Source organism: Pollicipes pollicipes, unplaced genomic scaffold (genome assembly GCF_011947565.3).
Source record: "Pollicipes pollicipes isolate AB1234 unplaced genomic scaffold, Ppol_2.1 Scaffold_4881;HRSCAF=5763_pilon_pilon_pilon, whole genome shotgun sequence".
Lineage (NCBI taxonomy): Eukaryota > Metazoa > Arthropoda > Thecostraca > Pollicipedomorpha > Pollicipedidae > Pollicipes > Pollicipes pollicipes.
In genome coordinates this window covers 51,133,701-51,148,903 of record NW_023596576.1, presented here as the reverse complement: position 1 = coordinate 51,148,903, position 15,203 = coordinate 51,133,701, and the positions used below count along the sequence as shown (strand labels likewise).

General features: G+C 56.0%; 1 protein-coding gene across 1 annotated transcript; it reads right to left on the bottom strand.

The window, feature by feature from the left end:
• Positions 1-4,250: 4,250 nt before the first annotated feature.
• LOC119101408 (E3 ubiquitin-protein ligase LRSAM1) lies at positions 4,251-15,203 on the bottom strand. Its single transcript, XM_037224739.1, has 10 exons — positions 15,089-15,203; positions 14,315-14,421; positions 13,726-13,858; positions 13,319-13,429; positions 12,575-12,724; positions 9,042-9,079; positions 6,155-6,293; positions 5,633-5,815; positions 5,294-5,377; positions 4,251-4,482 (listed from the first exon to the last, which is right to left on the bottom strand). The coding sequence occupies exons 2-10, from the start codon at positions 14,416-14,418 to the stop codon at positions 4,357-4,359; spliced, it is 1,068 nt and encodes a 355-aa protein (XP_037080634.1). The 5' UTR covers positions 14,419-14,421; positions 15,089-15,203; the 3' UTR covers positions 4,251-4,356.

The following is a 15,203-nucleotide window of genomic DNA, read 5'->3' as shown; positions in this document are numbered from 1 at the left end:
TGGACGGGTGTGTATGTGTGCGGAGCGAGCGGCCTGGCCGGGCCGCCCTTCTGCAGTCCTTGCCTATTGCCAAGACGATGCCGTGCCGCGCCCCGCGCCCCCGAGATTGTGCGCAATAATCTTCCCCGCGCTGCGCTCCGCCCGCTTGCCGAGTGCCGCCCATGACGGTGGCGCGTGCTAACGCGCCTGTTGTCCCCCCCCCCCCCACCGCTCCTTCCTTTGGCGGATAGCGGTATCTGTCGGCGCTGTCCGGATCCGTGGATGCGCCCGCCGACGGCCCACCCTGATGGAGTGCCGGTCACGTCACGTGAGGATGCCGTGTGCCCCCTCCCCATGCCCCGCGTTCGTGGTACACCCACTACCAGTTTACACGTGTTCGTACGGTCTGCCGCCTAACGATATTTGTATGATCTCATTTTACCATTGCGAATCGTCTTGCCGATTGTTTGCTGTATATTCGACGTGCCTTCGTGCCGCCGCCTCGTCTGCCCTAGCTGTAGAACCTGGCTGGCTTCATGGAGGCGGCGACGTACGCGCGTGATCACGGACGTTGCGGGCGGTGTGTGGTGCGTGTCCGGGGAGGGGCGGTTGGGCTCGCCGCTGTTAACATGCCACCTACTAAACCATGAACGACCGTATTCTCGTTTTTACTGGGAATACACGTGCTGTCTGCCAGTGCCTGGCTTGGCCGGGGCACGGCCGCGCTCTGAGTGGACGCGGGGCTCCGGCGGTCTGACGGGGTCTCGGCATGCTGCCCGAGGATAGTCCCTTCTTTCCCTGAAGCTCCTGAAGGACTGAACGTCAGCTGGGCCGCACCACCATAGGTCGAGAGGTGTATTGTCCACATGGAAGGTGTGAAGTGTACCGGGTGTATTGTCCACATAGAAATCGGAACATGGCGGACATCACGATCGTGACCGCCCCGAGGTCACAGCGACGCCCGCCCCGAGGCGATCAGCTGCGGAGCGGAGGGGCTACGGCACACGTGCAGTGGGGGCCTCTGCACCCCACTGCACGCGTCATCACGCAAGGCACGCCGTCGGAGGCTGCGGCCCCTGTCCTGGACCCGCTACAGAAGCAAGCGCACCTGAGCATGGCGTTCACGCAAGCGCCAAACAGGGGGCAACGAAGGCTGGAGGACAAAACGCGGAGGAAACGCGGGGCCAGCAGGACGGCGGCTCGTGGCTGAACTCGCTAGCGCCTGTGCCCGCAACAAATAGTGGAACGTGGGAGGGATGGTGTTAGAGTAGGTCCACCACGGCCACGAACTGGTCGAACTCTATGGGCGTAAACCCTACCAGTTTCAACACGCACGCATAGCGTGGATATATCGAAGCCAGGCCACACATTTAAAGAATGCATCGGAGCAACCGGGCAGATAGGTTAACACACGCGTACTGACGCGCCCTGACGTGCGCCTCCTGACTACGGCCAATCCGTGTCCTCTACTTAATCATAACGGCACAACACCAAATGATACACAAAGGTGTGCAGCAAAAGCGCAAGCACCAATACAGAAAACCGCGCCGACCAAGAGGTCCAAAGGGCGATCAAACACCACCGGCTCCAACATCACCGAAGCCTTGATTTCCTATTTTACAACCCCTCAGAGCCTTCCTGATCACCGATAAACCCGAGCTCGGTTACTATTCTGGCACGTCATGATCCGACATCACACACAGGCCAAGACATTCGAGCGTGTTGCACGCGGGACGCGTCACGCCGCAGGGTGATATGCGAACCGGACACGCTTAACATGGTGCGACTGCACCCGCCACTGGGCCTGAACATCCGAAATCGCACACGCCACTTAGAAGAGACGAGAGCATCAGAATTACACACTACGATCGCAAGCTGGACGACTAGCGAGTCCAGCACACCACGGTAGCTCGGATCGCACTAGGCATGAAGTCACGCGGACTTGTTCGTTGACTGCGACCCCTTCCACTACAGCGGCTCTCCACCAGAGCGCGGAGGACCTGTGCTGTCCCATAGACTCGCTGTGAACGCCGCCCGATCATACAGCCTTTCGTGCCCGGATGTGGCGAACAGTGCTGATACGTTCAAGAAAACCAATAGGAAAGGGCATCACGTCCCTGAATAATGTTCACTGGACGTCGCCGACCCACTTAGGCGCGTTGATCGTCACCGACGAGGAGGGGCGTAAAGCGCCTGAACGGCGTTCACCAGCCGCTGCCGCCCACATCAGCCGGTACGGCGGCCGTCGCACGCACGCCACAGTCAACCGCGCGGCCGGGGGCCGGCGCCGGGCTGGCGGCAGTGCGTCACGCCTCGGCGTGGTGATGGTCGTCCGCATCCTGAACAGACACGATAGCGGGCTAATGCCAGACTCTGCCGCCATCCCACGCGCCGACCAGAGCGCGTCACCGGCAGCCCTCCCAGTGATGGTGGCGGGTGTTGGGACTGAAGCAGCCATAGTGACCTCCCCCGTCCCCCCGTCCAACCGACTGTCTACACCTCACTGGCGGCCTTCCCGGCGGTGCTGGCGAGTATTAAGGACTGATTTAGCTCACCTCCCTCCCCCCTCTACCCACCCGGCTATCTACAACTAACGCCGTAGAAAAGGCTAGCTAGCGCTCTCCGATGGCAAACCCACGATACCGACACTTCGTTGCAGGCCGAGTGGCAGGGGGCTGGTGGGGCACTGGAAACAGGGCTGCATGCGCTTGATCACCCCCAGCGATCACATCCAGATAGCTTTGAGACACGTCTCTATCTAAGCAGGTTGACCCCGAGAAGGAGTTCCACAAAATAAGTCGGGCTGAGCAAGGAAACGGCTGAGCCTGCCTCCAAAATGCGCCAAACACGGGGTTCCTCCCCGAACGAGGCCAACTTTCTTTTCAAGGTTGGTGGGGAAGGCGGTCAAGGGCGCCTCCATCCACCCTAAATTAATATGAAACGACACCCCCAGTTGTGGAATGTAATGTCCGAGGACGAAGCAATATGCGCAAACCACAGTAGCAGGCGTGAATTTGCTGGCACCAGACTCAACGAATAACTGTTGTGCACTAGGAAAGCACACATACTGGATTACAGGTGTGTGGGATGCTGGCATACCAATCGTGCATGACAGGCCAGCATGCAGTTATTTTACATACTGTAAAGGCAAATATAATGACAGCAACAGATAATCCACATACATCAAATACATAAAAAGGCTAGTTACGCGAGTCACACTGGCCGTAGCAGGCATCAAAGCACGAGCATAAAATATGCGTACACATATATTACCCCTGCTACCGTTAAACTGGCCGTTGACGCAGGTATCGTGGTGCCTGTAGCGCTGTGACTAGTGCAACAGCCAGACAACAACCAAACACAAATGTATGACGAGAACCAGAACGCCTGCAAATGAGTAATTAACACAGGACCAATGGCGTAAACACTAAACATTGTATCCTACGGGATTATAGCATTCTGTTCCAGTCACGGTCCAATAGCACGGATCTCCGACCGACGTGGGTACAAGACACATTGTCGAGCCCAGACAGCTGACAACCTGCGTGAAGCCCCGGGATCGCGCAAGGAATTACTTGCCTCCAGACTCATGAGGTCAGACGCATATTGCACATCGAGCATGATAACCTTAACCCCGTTGGCCGACCCACGGTTCTAGCGAGCGAGGCGCGACTCCAATGTACAGTGTGAAAATTGATCCACGGGCGAAACCGCTGCGTTTGCCGTACGCTATAAACGTGCTATATCACATCTCAACAAATGCTGGATACCGCGAGAGAATTCTCGCGTGTAAAGTAATACACATGAGGCAACAGCCTTACTACACCTGCCCTTTATCGTCTCTCGTTCTTGTCGTTTTCAATCAACGCTGACCTTTTTGCACCCCCAATGTGCGCTTAATCCCAGTCCTGCGTCATTTCATCAGCTTCGCTCAAAGTATCAAAATATATAACGCACTTGAATAGTTCAGTCAATGCTCCCAATGCATTTGTTCCTGGAAAAGCATAGTTGCCCCAAGCGTGACAAATGATATATTGCACCAAATGGCTATCATAAACAGCAGACGTAGCGATTCCGCACGTGGATCCGTCCTCGTGGTCTGAAAATGCCGGTTCGCTGGCTCCCGCTCCCCCCCCCCCCCCCCACAATCCTTTCGAATAAGCCTATCCTTCGAATGGAGAGAACGATACCGACTGTGCTACGAATGGGCCTAAATCAAACCCGACACCCGGCTCATGTCTCTGGCGCCCCAGACGGGTCTCTCAAGCCGCCTCCCTGCTCGCTCTCGACCTCTAGCGGAGGCGCCACGCGTTCGAGCCGCGCGCCGGCGGAGGCGCCTGGCCAGCCCTGCGCCGCCGTCGGCCAGGCCCGGCGGCGTCAGAAGGCGGTGGTGATGACCAGCTTCTGCAGCACCTGCTGCCGGCACATCGGGCACTGGTGCAGCGGTTCGCTGCACTGGCGACACACGCACAGATGACCGCAGTTGAGGAATATCACCTCGGTCTGAAACAGAGACGCCGGCTCAGTGACACAGGTGGCCGCCGACGGCTGCAGTTGAAAACGTTCCAGGTCAATCGTCACCATTCTGACACCTAGAAGGGTCGACTAAATATTTACCGTTAGCTTCAAGCCAACCCCACCGAAGCCTGCTACCATTTTCCGTCCTATGGTTCAATCGCACGCCTCAGTTGCGCTGTACGCACGCACTGCGGTTGTCCATACATCATGCTAGTGCGAGCTCGCACTGCGTGAAACCGATGGGTGATTCAGACTCCGCGCTCGCGCCTGCTCACGCATCCAGCAGTCTGACCCGCCCGCTACGGAGCAAGTCTGACACACATCCGGAGCACGTCTGGCAAATGTCCGGAGCACGTCTGTTACACATCCGGAGCACGTCTGACACACATCCGGAGCACGTCTGGCACACATCCGGAGCACGTCCGACACACATCCGGAGCACGTCTGACACACGTCCGGAGCATGTCTGACACACATCCGGAGCACGTCTGACACACATCCGGAGCACGTCTGACACACATCCGGAGCACGTCTGGCACACATCCAGAGCATGTCTAACACACGTCCGGAGCACATCTGACACATGTCCGAAGCATGTCTGACATACAACCGGAGCACGTCTGACATACAACCGGAGCACGTCTGACACGCATCCGGAGCACGTCTGACACACGTCGACGTCGGCGAGCACGCCAGCGTCGCCGCGCTCTCGCTGGCAGACGAGCACTGCCACCGTCGGCACAGGTGTGCTGGTCAGCCGGTGCGGCCGGAGATCCTGCTGGTGCGCCGCGCTCACCTTGTGGTCCATGCAGACCACACACTCGAGCTCCGTGTGGGCGGTGCGGTACTGACACGTCCGGTCGGTAGCGGCCGCCGCACCCTGCGGGAACGGCGACGCTCAGCACGGTCATAGGTCACATGGCACGCGCCTACCGGCCGTCACGCACTGCGGATGGCCCCAGCGACCACGTCTCAACACAGGACCGAGCCGACCCTGGAAAGCGCGCACTTCTCAGAACTGAGAGTGGCAGACCACACTAGGGATTCTTGATATGCTCGCCACACGCCGGCCGCCGCGTCCGGGAGTGTTCAGCGGCGCGCAGCAGCCGGCGGCGGCCATGCGCGCGGGACGCACCTCTGCGTCGGTGGACGGGGCCTCCCCGGCCGCAACGGCGGACGCCCCGTCGCAGGCCGGGGCCGACGGCGGCGTCTCGGCCGGCGGCGCGGACGGCGCGCGAGGCTTCAGCTCGTCTTCGTCCCTGGCCAGCGCCGTCTGGCGCAGGATGGCTGCTCGCGTCGACAGGTCACTGACTCCCAGCTGCAACAGCGGCCGCGCCGTGCGGCACACTTCAGTGGACAGCGGCCGGCTCAACCCCACGTCAGCCAGCAGCAGGACATCCGGCTGCGTGAGTTACTATAGCAGGAAGGACACACAAGCGAATGTCTTCCGTTTGTTTCTTTCCATGCATCATCAGACTTAATATTGAGTATTTCTCCGTTGCTGGACTGTACTTCACCCTCTTCCCAACGGCTCAACATCTCTACAACACCCGCTCCCGTGGCCGCGCGGCCTCTGACAGGGCAGTCTATGCAGCGTCAGCGGACGAGCCCGCCCAGCCGGTCCCCAGCAGTCCAGAACGCTGCAGCCGAACAGCACCTCGATCAGTTCAGCGTCGTCCATATACAGCAGCATCTTGTACTGGACACCGCTGGTGGCGAACATGGTGAGGTAGTCCTCGGCGCCGGCGCTCTGCAGCAGCTCCTTCACCTTATCATCCAGCGTCTCCTCCAGCTGCCTGCAAGAGCACAACAGGCTTGTGGCTCTTCGTACGGAGCCAGAGTCCAAGGTCCAGCACGCTTTTTTCTTTGAGAGTGGGAGCGAAAGTTCCCGCAAAATGGTATAGTTTGAAAACGTAAAACAAAAATGCAGGCTTAAATCGATGATAACATAAGAATCGTGCTCACCAGCCACCAGCCACCAGCCACGAGTTAGTTCGGCCAAGCTGATTCAAAGTAGATCCAAACAAGATTCAGGACTTCAATCAATTTTGAGCCTTGTACCGTTTTTATAGTCCCGCGGTTTTTCGGTAGGATCTTTCCACAACGCTTCTTAACGATCCGTCAGAACCGAGCCAAACGAGTACAGACCCATGTTGTTTTGGGTGTTAGCCTGTCCTAAAAGTCGTCCTCACTCAAAAAGGCCAGGTCACGCCCGCCGTCTGATCTTCACAACCCGCAACATGCCTCCCACGGCATGGGACGAGCGAAATGTTACCATATAACGGTGATCGGTCGAGTGTTACGGCCTTGTAGGCGACACCAAAACCTAAGAAAATGAAGCTGCTGACCTCGGAAACATAAAGATGGCGTTTCATCACTGCGTTGCATGCAACATCCATCCTTAACGGGTTTGGCGGGTCGAGGCGCACAGGTGTTTTTATTCCGCGCAAAAAGGCAATGAACTTGCAGCACTCATGTCATATGCTGAGCCTGGTGGAGCGCGTTACTGAACACTGATGACTCGAGTTCGCCCAAGGAATAGGGGACGGACTAAGGGCCGCTACTCTGTGCGCGGCAATGACCTCGGATGCGTAAGTGGCGTCTCTGCGGATGATGATGATGATTTGGGGTTTTAGGACGCATCGACTGCTGAAGGTCATGCAACGCCCATGCGTCTCTGCGGACAGCAGGCGTGATTCGTGTCCTCAGACACACATCCGGGGCTCTGATGGACCTCTGATGGTGTAGTAGCACGCCATGTTCCGGCCGCAAACTGCCAACGGGTGCACCGCATGCTGGGACGAGTATCCGCAACAGCCATGGACTAAGTCCAGCACCGCATATAGATTATTTACGTCGAAAATACCCAGAGCAAATACTTGTGCCGTCTGGCAAAAGCCATCGCGCGAGGAAGCACAGACCTTGTTTGGTAGATCACGTGGTGTCTAGTCAGCTTCATGATGTGCTCACTTAGAGAAGGTAGGCATTGCTCTGTTGTCTGGACGAATAAACGAATAAACGAATACTCAAAATAATTAATTTGATAATAAAATAATTGTAAATAATTTATGTGGATAGTTTACCCAATTAAAAAAATAATCAATTAAATGAGTACTCATTAAATAATTTTCGCACAAACGGAATGAACCAAAACAAATTAAAAAGTTAAGGTATACACAGTTAAAAAATATAGAAAGTTTAACGTCACAGAACTCACTGTCTGTGAAGTGACGGTAAGGCTGATTTCGCGTGTCGAACACAAATCACGAGCATTAGGAGAAAGCTTATTTATTTTCTGAAGCAAAACGATCACCATTCTCCGTTTCAAGCCTTTAAAACCAAAAAGCCGGCATCGCGAAGGCAAAATAGGTATCGTGACAAGACGGAGCCAGGTAATTATTTCAAAGTGCGTATTAACAAAAAATATAAAACCACCAATATAATGGGGCATCACGAGTCAGCGATGCGTTTTGATCATGCGTATTACTCTTTATTCAGTTGCAGACCATCAAGAACACCCTCGCCCGGTTACCTTCCAAAAATGCCCAAGGTCTTGGCCGTCCCTTCCACTTGTCCCAAGATATTGTGCACCTAAATCCAGAGCGCAGAAAACCCCTATGCAGACGTTCTCAACACAAAATGAAACACAGCATGATATTTTTGTCCTAACTTTCAAAAATGTGTGACGGAGTGGACTGCCTATTAAATCATGATCCAAACACTTCTGCCGCGGGTAGAAATGACGCCCAACTGGACTACAATGTGCGGCCAATCTACAGCCACTGAAACAGGAATGCAAACAGCACCAGACAAAATAATATTCCACTCGATATCCTACGTGATTTGACGCATGAAAAACGTGTGTTGCCCAGCAACGGTAGTCATGTTTGTTATAAATTATATATATATATATATATATATATATATATATATATATATATATATATAAAATCACCGCAATGCGTGGTCGCTGTGGCCATGCAAATGTTTTGACGCTAGATGGGGGCGCACTTGTTGAAGCTGTTGGGACAATTTTGCACAAAAAGTCCCTTTCAACGGCACGCAGTTTTCCTTACCACCATTCCGGCGCCTGCCGACCCGCTCCCACCTACTTTTTATGGCAGCTTAAGAGCGGGCAAACAATTGTCTGTATGTGGTCAATATATGTTAAAGAAACCTTACAATGACTGCAACAAAAGTGAGAATGAAAAACGCCGCTGTGTTCTGCCCACGTCTCGGTCAATGATCTCCGACAATGGAGCTCAAAACACTTGAAAAGCAGCTGTCTTTGCATGCACGTATTACGAAAGGAGCAGCACAATGCAGAACAGGCTAATTAAGGCAGACTCTTGATTAGCACAGCAAGTACACGTATGGTACGTAAACTCCAGAAATGTTATTAAACTTGTGCTGCTTCGAATGTCACGGCAAAATGGCCCATTGGAGCACCGTAGCTAAGGGTCGTTATCAGAAAAGGGTACACAAGTTGTTGGACCTTAAGAAGCCAGGTGGACAGTGACACAGCTAATGCAGAAATGACGTACCTGACCCGCTCAGGTTTGCTGTCCAGAAGCCGCTGATACTGAAAACACAGAATCACAAGTTAGCATTGTGCGTAATAAGGTGAAACTGGCATCCCGAGCATTGACCAATTGACCAGAGGTAAAGTGAGACATGCCAACTGGAGCTACGCATCACATGCTGCCTGTTTACAGCACCGTGCGGCAGGAGACGTGAATCTAATGAATGAGGCAGCGCCTACATCAACAGACCAGAATGCGGAAGATGGGCACGGCTCCAGGAAGACTGAGCGCATGCTTCGTGGACATGTGGCTGCGTCCTACGGAAGGATTCCGCATCTCGTAGTCCTCGAGAGACGCAACGCGAGCCCCCGATCCCGTGATTTACCCGAGACCCAGGCATGTACCAGACACTGAGACGGGTACATTGCGCAGTCCAAAGCGCGGTGTCGGTGTGGGCATGGCGACGACGCCTCAAAGCGTGACCGGACGCTTGGCAGTGAGAGCGTGCTTGGCGAGCGAGACGTGGCGGGGTCATAGCGTACCTGGACCAGCCAATAGTAGCGCACGTCCTGCTGCGCCGACTAGCGCGCAAGGAATGGGAGAGAAAGACACAGACAGGTTGTAGTAAGCAGCACCCGGCACAGGCACGCAGGTGGCTATCGGCTCCAACAGTGCGGCATTACGGCACGATTGAGTTTCGCTAAGGCAGTCACACATGCACAGGACGTGATGGCTAACGGTACATGTTGTGCCGGTCCCGCGAAAGCGTTGGCCCAGGCCCTTAGATGTCTTGGCTTCCAGTGTTGCACAAATTGTGTGATCCGTCGGTGGTCCAGGTGTTTTTAAGCGCGATGACAATATGCAATCATAAGCAAGTGCAACTACGCAAATACGCGATACGCAAGTATTTGGTGTTGGCTTACTGCTATAATATCGACGTTTCGAATGATAAGGAGCAGGTCTTAACAGTACAAAATGGTGTGAAGGTATAAGTCAACAACGCTGTGAAATTCCCTTGTTTTAAAAATAAGTATACCAGTCCGACATCAATTATGAGGAAGCGTATCATCGGAAATGGAAAGAGTCACCTACAGACCCGAAAACATGAGAAATACGGGCAACCTAACTGTACCATGCGACCGAAACACTGAAATATACGCATGGCGTACACTGCGGTGCCTACAAGTAATCAGGTTGGCGTGCTTTCCATACACAAGCTACGGCAGGAATAACCGCGTACAAATGGCGACCATGGTAGTGGCGGAAAGTATCCTGAGGCTTAAACCTTAAAATACCGAGCGAGAATCAGTTTCGAGATAGTGACAGGATGCATTCTGGAAACATGTAGTAGAGGATAAGAGACTATTGGCTGACTTGCAAAAGACAGGTTGCATGTATATTTCAACCCAGGCAACAATCGGAATAACTCCTGTTATGTTTGTGCGGAGAGAGAGAGAGAGAGAGAGAGAGAGAGTGTGTGTGTGTGTGTGTGTGTGTGTGTGTGTGTGTGTGTGTGTGTGTGTGTGTGTGTGTGTGTGTGTGTGTGTGTGTGCGCGTGTGCGTGTGCGTGTGCGTGTGCGTGTGCGTGTGCGTGTGCGTGTGCGTGTGCGTGTGTGTGTGTGTGTGTGTGTGTGTGTGTGTGTGTGTGTGTGTGTGTGCGTGTGCGTGTGCGTGTGCGTGTGCGTGTGCGTGTGCGTGTGCGTGTGCGTGTGCGTGTGCGTGTGCGTGTGCGTGTGCGTTTGCGTGTGCGTTTGCGTTTGCGTGTGCGTGTGCGTGTGCGTGCGTGTGTGCGTGCGTGTGTGCGTGTGCGTGTGCGTGTGCGTGTGCGTGTGCGTGTGCGTGTGTGGTGTGTGTGTGTGTGTGTTGAAACGCGTTTAAGATCTGGTCTGAAATCTGTAGGCTTGCAAGAATCCTCTTTCTTAGCTCCGAAATTTCAATTCCCCGTTTTGCACCAGTTGCAGAGAAAACGTCAATGGGGTGAGACGGCGAACGTAGAACACTGGTAGAACACAATTATAGCCAACCGAAATAAAACTTGCTTAATCTGAACTTGTGAAGTAGATGCTAGCCAAATTGTTATCTAATTAGCAACATCACTTGGAAAGCACCCTGCACAGAATTCGCCCTTCTGAAACGGCCAGCAAGAAATGCTCATCATCTAATCTTCTCTGAATCGATGTTTGACAGGCGCAATGAGCCCGGTCTTTCAGACTTATTCATTTCTTCTGAATATAAAACGTGTGTTTTTAGCCAAAAGATACAAGCAAAAACAGCATAACTTCTGTATGCGCGCTACTTCAGCGGAAAGCACTTCAAATAAGACAATGATGACTTCAATTTTCCAGCCTTCTTTTCACCTTTCCAAACACAAATTGGACCCAGTGTTATTTTCCTTTCCCTTGGACAGCGTTCATTACTGGTCGCTGGCTGAGGATGACACCCATGAAAAACCCCGGAGCACAAGTCGTTCGGAGCTGACGAGTGCAGCGCTGCCCACGTGACCGGACATTCAAGCACCAACACCAGCACCAGCACCGGGAGCTGGAGCTGGTCCGCAGCTGCACCGCCGGCCAGTTCCACCGCAGTCACCCGGCGCCGCCCGGGCGCGGGGTGCCGCTAAGGACGCTGTGGTGCTGGCGGCGCGGGCGGCGGACCGGCCACCCGAGGTCGACTACGTGCCAACCGATTCTACGAGACTCCTCATACGTTGAGTCAGCGATTTGTATCACGGCAAGGCAACTGCGCTGTGACTGGCTGCCGTATCTAGTCCGAATAGAGGTAATGTGTTACGTGCTATACAACATTTGAATGGGTCATAACCAACCAGTAGTGCTCTCGAGTTCAGTTACTGAACCCAGGAGCACTTTTGACACAATGCATGTCTGTGATGAGTTGGCAGAACCTGGAGTGTTTGTACTTCACCCAGCCAGTAGTGCTGTTCGGAGCAGCGTGTTGGTAAGCGATCTGAGAGCTAGTGTCCGCACCTGAACCAGCCAGTGGCATTCCGCTAAGGTAAGCCACCTGAGCGCGAGTGTCTGCATCTGAATCAGCCCGTGGCATTTCACTAAGGTAAGCGATCTGGGAGCAGGTGTCCGCACCTGAACTAGTCAGTGGCATTCCGCTGGAGTAGGCCATCTGGGAGCGAGTGTCTGCACCTGAACTAGTCAGTGGCATTCCGCTGAGGAGCTGTGTCAATCAAACAGCCCGTGGCGAGAGTTTGTGCATGAAACAGCCAGTCGTACTGCTGGAGACGCAACATGTCGGCAAATGCGCTAGTGGTGAGTGTTTATATCGGAACCGGCTGAGCAGCCGAGGACGGCATGCTCATCAGTGAGCTGGTGAAGTGTCTGTACCGCGATCGGCTGGTAGTGCTGCCACGATCGGCTGGTAGTGCTGCCACGATCGGCTGGTAGTGCTGCCGCGATCGGCTGGCAGTGCTGCTAATGGGTGTATCACTTAGTAAGCTGGTGGCGGCGGAGTGTTCACATCTGGTCTAGTCAGCAGCGTGGCTGGCACCGTGCGTCGGTGAGACATCTGGCGACGTCAGCTCTCACTTGGACGAGCCAGTAGTGCTGCACCTCGCCGCGCCGCTGCTCGTCCATCTCGGCCAGCCGCCGCTGCAGCTCGCGCTCGCGGGTGGCCCGCTGCTCCATCAACTGCACCAGCAGCTGCGCCAGGTGGCGCCGCTTCTCCGTGAGCCGCTCCTGGGGCGGTGGACGGCGGTCAGCGGTCGGCCGCAGAGACGGACACACCAGCAGTGACCGGCCGCGGAGACGGAGACACGAGCAGTGACCGCCACCCCGACACGCCACTGAGATGGGGGTCAGCGGCCGGCCGCGGAGACGGAGACACCAGCAGTGACCGCCACCCCGACACGCCACTGAGACGGCGGTCAGCGGCCGGCCGCGGAGACGGAGACACCAGCAGTGACCGCCACCCCGACACGCCACTGAGACGGCGGTCAGCGGCCGGCTGCATAGGCGGAGACACCAGCAGTGACCGCCACCCCGACACGCCACTGAGACGGCGGTCAGCGGGCCGGCCGCATAGGCGGAGTCACGAGCAGTGACCGTCGCCCCGACACGCCACTGAGGCGGTCCGCCAGCTAGCAGGACCCGGCCCGCCAGCAGCGCCAGCTGTCTCGCTGACGGCGGCATGGCACACCCGCCGTCGCTGACGCCTCGCAAAGGCAGCCTTGGCCGTGTCTGTCGCGGCAAGCGGTGCCTATTCACCCCGGACATGACCCCACGACTTCCGCCTGCCCGGCCGGCCGTGGGCAGCTCCGGCCCCGCACTCACCAGCTCGGAGTCTTTGCTGACGTCGCGTTGGTTGGCCTCCACCAGCGTGAGCCGGAGCAGTGCGTCCTCCGCCTCAGAGATCTGGTGCAGGATCTGCAGACGGCTGGCGTCCTGCGAAAGCGCCAGAACACGCTATACATCGGACTGAGGGCTCATCGGCCCACTGAGGGCCCAACACATCGCGGATTGAACATAACATTAGTCGGGAGTGGCCCATCCGGAAGAAATGCGAACGCGTGCTATCACAGGCACACGGTGTGCTTCAGTGAGCTGCTGCCGTCGTAGACATGCGCCCACGACCGCACGTTTCACCTGCTTGCACATCGGATTGCGTGAAGGCGTGAAATTGTGTGAAAATTCTTACAGGCACTGTTACATGGTGGAAAGCGGAACCCCGGGGCACTGGCCTGCTGAAGATAGAGGTTGAAGAAGGCCTGCCGCTGGAACGCCTCATCCTTCAGCAGCTGCTGGATCCGCGCCTCCTGCTCAGAGCCCTTCACCTCCAGCAGCCGCCGCAGCTGCGCGTCAGTTTGCTGGTCCCTGGAAACGGGGCTGGAGTCAGACCTGAGGGAAGTCGACCCGGCCGGCGGGGCAGCAAACATCGCTGAAGCGCCGGTACGTGCTGGACACACGACTGCTGGCGTCAGACTTCGAGCCGCCTCGATGCCTGGTGACGAAGCTCCGGCCGCGCTACACTCACGTAGGTTCGATTCAGATGCGCCCAAAACTAAAAAAGCGCTCACGCAGAACGCATCGTCCTGTCGTTCATGAAACATTGTTGAAGCGTGGAGCGGTCGGAGACGCTTGGTGTCAGTCTAAAACAAGCGTTCGCTCCCTTTCCAACAGCCTCCATCGCCCCATCCGCGCCAGCCTTCAGCCGGTACTCAGTCGGCCCGGCCTGCGTCCCATTCCAGTCACGCCGGCGGGAGCTGAGCGGCGCGCCCACAGACCGCCGGACCGAGCCGGGCCCGGCGGACAGAGAGCTGGAGAACTCACTGCGAGAGGGCCTGCTGCAGGGCGCGGTCGCGTCCCTCCTGGTACTCCTGCAGCTGGTTCTGCATGGCCAGAGACTCGCGCATCAGCTGCTGCATTGACTCCATCACCTGCGCCGGTCGACAGCAGTCAGTCGACCGACACCGTCCGCTTGCAAGACGCACGGACATTGCAAGGGCAGTGTGCGTGAAGACGGCTACCGCATGCGCGACAAGGTGATCAAAGGTGTTCGGCATATGATCAAGAGATATCGGGCCAAATAACGATGCCCCCATAACTCAGCGCTCTCCCAATCCATCCATCGATGTAAGGATGCTGACTTCAGGTAGGCAACGCAACTGGAGCCCTCTGTTCGGTCTCCATAACAGGCTGCCCCTCCTCTCCCAAGAGATCAAACAACCGGCATAGACGACCGGGCTAACCGGGTTTCCAGGAGTCTGACATATTGGAAGAGCAGGTCACTGCAGGTCACTGCACCACCATCCAATGTCATGCCGAGTGGTAAACAATAACCGGAGACGCCGCTCCGAGTTGCAGTATGAGTCCCTTTAACGGCATGAATTAAAATCTATGCATCGCCACTCAGCTGGCTGGACTTGGGAATCTCGCGAAAGCTTGATTTACAATATACGGATGCTGACGGACGAGGGGAATTACCAACGGCGAGTACAATAGCGGTGTTCCGTGTTCCGTTGTTCCGCCTGAGGTGTTCCGCCTGAGCCCCCTCTGGAGGAGTTCCGACGAGCAGCGTGCACTGTGCCCACGGCAGCGCCTCACCTCGTGTTCGCGCAGCGCGTCGCACTCCTCCTGACGCACGATCACCAGCTGCTCGAGCTCGCGCCGATCGAGCGCCAGCCGCGCCAGCACGGCGCTGGGGTCGCGCAGCCGGGCG

Coding starts and splice junctions, on each gene's coding strand:
- LOC119101408 (XM_037224739.1), bottom strand. CDS start 14,418: ATGGAGTCAATGCAGCAGCTGATGCGCGAGTCTCTGGCCATGCAGAAC. Junction 12,725..13,318: donor TCAGCAAAGACTCCGAGCTG/GTGAGTGCGGGG, acceptor CCACCGCCCCAG/GAGCGGCTCACGGAGAAGCG. Junction 5,816..6,154: donor ACGACGCTGAACTGATCGAG/GTGCTGTTCGGC, acceptor CCGCTGTTGCAG/CTGGGAGTCAGTGACCTGTC.